Here is an 8,274-nt window from a genome sequence, read left to right as displayed (position 1 = left end):
ATCAAATCCCTTATGATTATATAGTGGAAATGAGAAATAGATTTAAGGGACTAGATCTGATAGAGTGCCTGATGAACTATGGACAGAGGTTCATGACATTGTACAGGAGACAGGGATCAAGACCATCCCCAAGAAAAAGAAATGCAAAACAGCAAAATGGCTATCTGAGGAGGCCTTACAAATAGCTGTGAAAAGAAGGGACGGGAAAAGCAAAGGAGAAAAGGAAAGATATACCCATTTGTGCTGGGAGCCGGCGAGAGACATTCCACTCGTGACAAAGGTCATGAAGAAGGAGGCTCAGCATACGCAAAGGCGGGATCGAGCCTCAGGAGTCCCCCCGGATATTCTCGAGCATTTACCCCCAAAAAACCAGAGTCTGCCTACTTTATTGCTTTGTGCTCTCACCTCTGACTTTACTGGGAGCTGTCCCCCACCACCATCTCACTCTCTCTGTCAAAGAGTTAACTTACAGCTCCAATTAATAAAGTTCCTGGGCAACTAGGAGTGTTTAAATCCAAACCCCTCAGATGGCTCTCTAACTCGCCTGACAAGTTTACCTGGACTCCTACAGCTATGCATACGATTGTTTACAGTCTCCCAGCCTGGAGAGGCACGGGAAGCTTAAGATATTCGAATAGCTTAGAGCCTCTCAAAGAGTTAGAAACTGTCAGAATAAAACTAGTAAAAGATTTCATTGATGAGCCAATGCTTGTTGCCAAGTTTTCACATCCCCTGAATTGTATCCTTGAATATGTATTAATTAATAGTTGGTATGTAGAAAAATAAGTAGTGGCCTTGGTGTTAGTAACTTCAGACCCTTAAGGTAATAAATTCTTTCCTTTGTTGTAAACCCATTACACATCCGCCCTATAGGAATGCAATTTTATCTTCGGAAGATGGCGCCAAACCTTAAAATAATTACTCTTAGAGAAAATAAGTCTTACGGTTGATAAGTCTTTGTCAAGAGTCATAAAATGTTAATAGGCCTTCTGGCCAGAAGATGATGTAAATCACCTAAACCATTTGTATACAATAAATTTGCAGGAAAGAAACCCTGGTTTTTGATAAGGATCCAAAACTGCTGACTTTGCATCCCCTATTATCCTCTATGTGTAACTTAGGGTATAAAAGCTAGTGGAGATGATGGAATTCCAGTTGAGCTATTTCAAATCCTGGAAGATGATGTTGTGAAAGTGCTGCACTCAATATGCCACAAATTTGGAAAACTCAGCAGTGGCCACGGGACTGGAAAAGGTCAGTTTTCATTCCAATCCCAAAGAAAGGCAATGCCAAAAAATGCTCAAACTACCGCACAATTGCAGTCATCTCACACGCTAGCAAAGTAATGCTCAAAATTCTCCAAGCCCAGGCTTCAGCAATATGTGAACCGTGAACTTCCTGATGTTCAAACTGGTTTCAGAAAAGGCAGAGGAACCAGAGATCAAATTGTCAACATCCGCTGGATCATGGAAAAAGCAAGAGAGTTCCAGAAAAACATCTATTTCTGCTTTATTGACTATGCCAAAGCCTTTGACTGTGTGGATCACAATAAACTGTGGACAATTCTGAAAGAGATGGGAATACCAGGCCACCTGACCTGCCTCTTGAGAAATCTGTATGCAGGTCAGGAAGCAACAGTTAGAACTGGACATGGAACAACAGACTGGTTCCACATAGGAAAAGGAGTACGTCAAGGCTGTATGTTGTCACCCTGCTTATTTAAATTCTATGCAGAGTACATCATGAGAAACGCTGGGCTAGAAGAAGCACAGCTGGAATTAAGATTGCCAGGAGAAATATCAGTAATCTCAGATATGCAGATGACACCACCCTTATGGCAGAAAGTGAAGAAGAACTAAAGAGCCTCTTGATGAAAGTGAAAGAGGAGAGTCAAAAAGTTGGCTTAAGGCTCAACATTCAGAAAACTAAGATCATGGCATCTGGTCCCATCACTTCATGGGAAATAGATGAGGAAACAGTGGCTGACTATTTTTTTGGCCTCCAAAATCACTGCAGATGGTGATTGCAGCCATGAAATTAAGAGACACTCCTTGGAAGGAAAGTTATGACCAACCTAGACAGCATATTAAAAAGCAGAGACATTACTTTGCCAACAAAGGTCTGTCTAGTCAAGGCTATGGTTTTTCCAGTGGTCATGTATGGATGTGAGAGTTGGACTGTGAAGAAAGCTGAGCGCTGAAGAATTGATGCTTTTGAACTGTGGTGTTGGAGAAGACTCTTGAGAGTCCCTTGGAGTGCAAGGAGATCCAACCAGTTCATCCTAAAGGATATCAGTCCTAAATATTCACTGAAAGGACTGATGCTGAAGCTGAACTCCAATACTTTGGCCACCTGATGTGAAGAGCTGACTCATTTGAAAAGACCCTGATGCTGGGAAAGATTGAAGGCAGGAGGAGAAGGGGATGACAGAGGATGATATGGTTGGATTGGCATCACCAACTCAATGCACATGAGTTTGGGTAAATTCCGGGAGTTGATGATGGACTAGGAGGCCTGGTGTCCTGCAGTTCATGGGGTCAGAAAGTGTCGGACACGGCTGAGTGACTGAACTGAACTGAACTGAACCCCTGCAACCACTAGGTCCTGGGGTCACTAAGACAGGACTTAGCGACTGAACAACGATCACCAGATCTACTGAAACCTAAGGGATGATGATATTGACCTTTTCTGACCCTCATGACTTCAATCAACCAAAGCATGGACTCTGTCAACTTTGCCCTAATACTGTATTGAATTCTCCTCCTCAGGCCGCTTCATGAATATATGCATATATATGAATATATGCATATATCCCTCCCTAGCTTACAACTGCCCCAATTTTACTGTTCAGGGAACCACTGATTTGGGAAAGATTCATGGTGTTCTCCTTATTTGGTGCAAGTAGTAAATCCTTCCTTCTCCTGATGTTTGGCTTGGTTGTGTCTTTTGGCCTAACACCCACCAAGAGTCGAACCTTGTTTTGGAGTAACAGGTTTTTGCTGTGTCTATGTGTTGGGCACTTCTAGAAGCTCCTTACAAGCATAAACTCCATGGGGGCACCACCTGGCATCATGTTCATGACCAAGTTCCCTATCCCTAGAACGCTGTCTCACCCATAGTAGACACATTTGTTGACGGACTAAATGAATGAATGGGTTACCTTATTTAATCCTCACAACAGACCTCTGGGCAGGTACCATTATTTTCCTCATGTTGCACAGGGAGAACACCGAGTGTCCAGGGTGTGGCCCACCTGGAGCGTGGCAGAGCCTGAACTGGGGCCCGAATCTGTTTGCCTTGCACACCCATGTGCCCCATCGGCCACAGTGGAGAGGCAGGGGCCAGTGTTCACACGACTCTGATGAGGAACCCAGGTGCATGTGGCAAGAACTCACGACATGGAACCAAAATCTCAAATTTCAGCCTCTTCCTCCTCTCCAACTTGTTGCTTCAGCTTATTTATCTTTATAATGGGGAGTGTTCTGCTTGACCCACGTCGCTACCATTCTCAAATAAGATAAGGCCTTGTTTCACCTCTTCCAGTTTGTTCTCATTTTAACATCTCTACAAGTGGGCCGTGTCTTACCATTGAGGCCAGGAGAAAGCGCTGTGTCATACTTTAATGGACAGCATTTTTTTTTTCTTAGCAATACATAAAACAATGAAACATCCTATAGTCAATGGGGTATCTCAGATTTAGGAAATCCAATGCATATGCAAGCATGTTATGAACTATAAAATCTTATCATTTATACTTATATGTTAAATCATAATAATAAAACATTTTCTTATCCATTATTTCACTTTTATTCCTGAAGCCACATGTGGAGCAAAGAAAAGAGCGTTCAGAGTAAGATCTGAGTTTGAGTCCCTCCCTAGGAACTGACTAGCTTTCCCCTATAGATTTGTTATCTATACACTGGGAATAATACCTATTATTACCATGGGGGAGAGTGCCCTGGTTTGAGCCTGTGTGCCTATGTGTTAGTCGCTCAGTCATATCCGACTCTTTGCAACCCCATGGCCTGCCAGAATCCTCTGTCCATGGAATTCTCCAGGCAAGAATACTGCAATGAGTTGCTGTTCTCTTCTCCAGGGGATCTTCCTGACCCAGGGATGGAACCTGGGTCTCCCGCATTGCAGGCAGATTTTGTTTTTACCGTCTGAGCCACCAGGGAAGCCCCAGTGATTTCTGCTGGAAGATTAACTAGCCCAAGCATGTCTGAGTTGGTTGAGTTGAGGTACGTAGATTGGAAGTGTCCCGTCAGCTTCTCTGCACAAATTGATTTACATTGAGGGAAGAAGGTGTCAGAAAGGAGGTTGCCTCAAGGACAGATGTGGGAATTGGGGGGCGGGGGTGGGCGGGGGTCCCTCCTGGAGTGGGAGTGGTAGGTAGGAGATGTCCTCAAACCAGGATCTGCATCCCAAACCTTGCCTGTTTCCTTGACCACAAGGGTCACCTTTGTCTTCAGTAAAACTGAGGCAGTAATAACACCTCTCTCTAGGATTATCCTGACAGTGAAGGAACTAGGCATATATACAATATTCTCAGAGGAGTGCCTGACACTTAGCACTTGATACATAGATACAGGACTTCCAGGTGGCGCTAGTGGTAAAGAACCCGCCTGCCAATGCAGGAGACTATGAGAAACACAGGTTTGAGAAACGCGGGCTTGATCCTTGGGTCAGGAAGATCCCCTGGAGGAGGGCATGGCAACCCACTCCAGTATTCTTGGCTGGAGAATCCCCATGGACAGAAGCGCCTGGGGGGGCTACAGTCCATGGGGTTGCAAAGAGTCGGACATGACTGAAGCGACTTAGCACACACACATAGATACATATAATTGTTCTTGCTGCTATTACCTATTTTTGTTATCACTATTCTGTATCTGGGTCCTGAGAGACCCATGATGAAGACCTTCAGCGGAAACAGCTGTACCAGAACCCCAGGGCGATTGGGGTAGGGGTGGGGATTGGGACCTAGGATCTGCTTTCACAGGTCTCCCGCTGGGAGAGCCTGATTTAGACTCCAGGATCTTGTGTTTGGCACAGCCTGCTTAAAGCCATTTCTAAGGACCATTAGATGGGGCCCTCCACCACAGTCTCCCCGTCACGTCCTGCGGGGCTGCAGCCATAATTACTCACAGTCCTGGCTGCTCGCCCAGGCTCTGAAGGCCTTGGATGCACCACAAAGCAGCACTTTGGCCGAAAATCTGCATCTCCCAGAAGTCCCAGCAGCCAAGATGGTTTGAGAAGAGTAGATGGCAATTCCAGGGCCATAGCAGGACACAAAGGCTGTGTGCAAGCCCACATGAGACTTACCAGGGACGATGCCTAAAAGTAACTGTAGATGCCTTGAGAAGGGGCTGTGAGTCTGGTGTTATACAGGCAGGACGGAAACCAGTGAAATGTCAGGCATTTCCATTAATAAAAAAGAAACAGGTCTGAAATGGAGTTACTTGTGCTGAACCCTAGGTCAGCAAACCAAGTGTTAACCAAGTTAATACCTAACCTAACTGAAGTTTCAGCCTCTCCCAAGAGTGTGACCTTTACACAGTCAATATGGAATTAACACAGGGGGCACTAGTGAGGAAATCTGTTTGACAGATCCCACCTTTCCCCTAAAGGAAGGTAACTTTGCCCAAAACAATCCCTATTTGCTAGAGTCTTTCTTTCTCCACCCTCTTCCGTCTGTAAAACCTTCCATTTGTACAGCTCCTTGGAGCCCCTTTCATTTTTTTTTTTTCATCTTTTTTCTCTTTTTGGCTGTACCACACAGCCTGTGGGATCTTACTTCCCTGACCAGGGATCAAACTTGGGTCCCCTGCATTGGAAGCACAGAGTCTTAACCACTGGACTGCCAGGGAAGTCCCTGGAACTCCTTTCTGTTTTTTAGGTGGGATGCTGCCTGAGTCATGAATTCTTGAATAAAGTCAAATAGATCTTCAGATTTACTCAGTTGAATTTGGGTTTTAACACCATTAATAGGATTCTGTGTGTGTTCACAAGCGGACAAGCTCTCATTCATGTTCCTCACAGTGTTCCTGGAAGGTAAGACCTGATTGCTGTGAAGTGCCTGGTACGGGACCTGGCCGGCAGCCATCATCATCGTGGGGGAAGGTCATTCCTCTGCACTTTGGTGCTGTTTTCCTCCTGCTGTGCCAGGCACTGCCTGGGTGTCAGGGAACATTGTGGGGACACAGGGCACAGTCTTACCTGGAAAGGCCTCCCTGATGAGCTGAGTCAGCTGCTTCACAATTTGCAGCACGGCCGCCTCACTCAGCCTCTCGTTGGGCACGTGTGGTGTGTCATCACTGCAAAACACAAGCAGCTCGGGAAGTGGCACAAGGAAAAGAAGGGACAGCTCCCTGTGAGAAACCAGCTCTACCCAGACCCAGCTGCAGGACTGGGACTCAGACAGCTGCTGAGAGGGAGGGACCGGGCTGGAGTTGGGAGTCACCCGGACAGAGTGCAAGCCCTTGCTCTGCCATTAACCTGCTGTGGGTCCCTGGGCTGGTTGTTTAACCTCTCTGAACTTCCACAAGCTCATCTGTAAAATAGGGACAATACGGAACTTCAGAGGATCTGTGGGACTTCAACAAAAAAGATTCCAAAATCACTGTGCAGAGCAACTGCAGCCATGAAGTTAAAAGATGATTGCTCCTATGAAGAAAAGCTATGACAAACCTACACAGAGTATTAAAAAGCAGAGACTTCACTTTACTGGCAAAGATCCATATACTCAGAGCTATGGTTTAGTCATGTACTGATGTGAGAGTTGGACCATAAAGAGGGCTGAGCGCCAAAGAATTAATACTTTTGATCTGTGGTGTTGGAGAAGACTCTTGAGAGTCCCTTGGACTGCAAGGAGATCCAACCAGTCCATCCTAAAGGAAATCAACCCTGAATATTCATTGGAAGGACTGATGCTGCAGCTGAAGCTCCAGTACTTTGGCCACCTGATGCGAAGAGCTGACTCATTGGAAAAGATCTTGATGCTGGGAAAGATTGAAGACTAAAGAAGGCAACAGAGGATGAGATGGTTGGATGGCATCATTGACTCGGTGGGGTGGAGAAGCTGATCTGAGTTCATTCCTTGCCCCAAAGGTTCTAAGGAGTTTGGACCTGCCTTCATAATAAAGCACCTGGATGTATTCTGGCAGGTCCAGGGCCTGCCTCAGGACCATTTAGCCCCCACCTGACCCCTCATTTGACAGACCTAAATTCCTGGATCCATCTTAGAAAGGTGCAGCAAGAAAGAGGAAGAAGAGGGAAGGGAGGTTTGGAAGTGATAGGAGCCCCCACAGTCTAAAGCCTGAGGACTCTGCTGGACTGCAGGGTGAAACAGCTGTGCCCCAAGACTCCCTGGGGAAGTTAAGTAGCTGAATCATACGGAGACCACTACTGGCAGTCCACACTGGCTCACTTTGTGCCGGGTACTTGCCGTTGTCGAACCCATATCCACTCATTTATTCTTCGTAATAACCCTACAGTGGAGCTTCTATTGTTATCCCATTTGACAGATAAAGAAACCAAGGCACAGAAAGATGAAGAGTCCTGCCTAAGACAGTGGTGGAGCCAGGGTTTGAACCGGTCAGCCCGGCTCCAGGGTCTATGCTAACATCCATTACATCCTACAGTGTCTCTGATGCCCTCGTTAGGACAGCAGGAGTGGCCCTGGAGCCCCGTCCTCCCTGGGGACAAGACAAGAATCTGAAGACATCAGAACAAAACTCCATTTTCCCCTAGTCTGGAGGATTGAATTCTGTGTGATAGAAAACATATTCAATTGCTACAGGTTAATCCCCAAGGGATTGTGACTCTCCCAGGAGAGGCCAAATTTCTTAGAAACCGAAGAATTAAAAGGGGGGGCCCTAGAGGTCTTCTCATCCAATGTCATAACTTCTGCAAGTCCCAGAGATTTCCCAGGAAAATCATGCTTTTCTGTTAAAGGATGGTGAATTTCTCAGAGGGATCATGTCTTTTAGAACGTTACTCATTTCTCAGGGAGCAGGGGGCCGGAGTCATGGCCTAAAACTCACTTTCTCCTTGGATTGATTCCTGAGCCCTGGGAAACCAGAACTGCCCAGGCTTCTCTGAGAGACGGTCACATTTCTTAAGGGTCCAGCCTTACTCCACCCACTACTGTCCATGTGAGGGTCATTCCGGTCACTCCCATGTCACAGTGAGGGACAGCTAGGGCCGTTGTGGCTTTGCTCCACCTTATGGAAGTGTCTATAGAGGCTAGAAGAGGGCTCAGGAAACCAGAGCTCC

At 46.3% G+C, this 8,274-nt stretch overlaps 1 protein-coding gene across 2 annotated transcripts in view; it reads right to left on the bottom strand.

Moving 5' to 3' along the window:
• SMPDL3B (sphingomyelin phosphodiesterase, acid-like 3B) overlaps positions 1-8,274 on the bottom strand; it is a 33,230-nt gene that overhangs the window by 8,162 nt on the left and 16,794 nt on the right. For both annotated transcript variants that reach the window (XM_010830152.1, XM_010830153.1), the window contains exon 3: positions 6,217-6,314. In XM_010830152.1, the coding sequence (XP_010828454.1) occupies positions 6,217-6,314 (98 nt within the window). The remainder of the gene's footprint in view (positions 1-6,216; positions 6,315-8,274) is intronic.

This window comes from Bison bison, unplaced genomic scaffold (assembly GCF_000754665.1).
Source record: "Bison bison bison isolate TAMUID 2011002044 unplaced genomic scaffold, Bison_UMD1.0 scf7180017864516, whole genome shotgun sequence".
In the NCBI taxonomy this organism is placed as follows: domain Eukaryota; kingdom Metazoa; phylum Chordata; class Mammalia; order Artiodactyla; family Bovidae; genus Bison; species Bison bison.
Note: the sequence above shows the minus strand (reverse complement) of the source record. Positions and strands in the feature narration are given on the sequence as shown.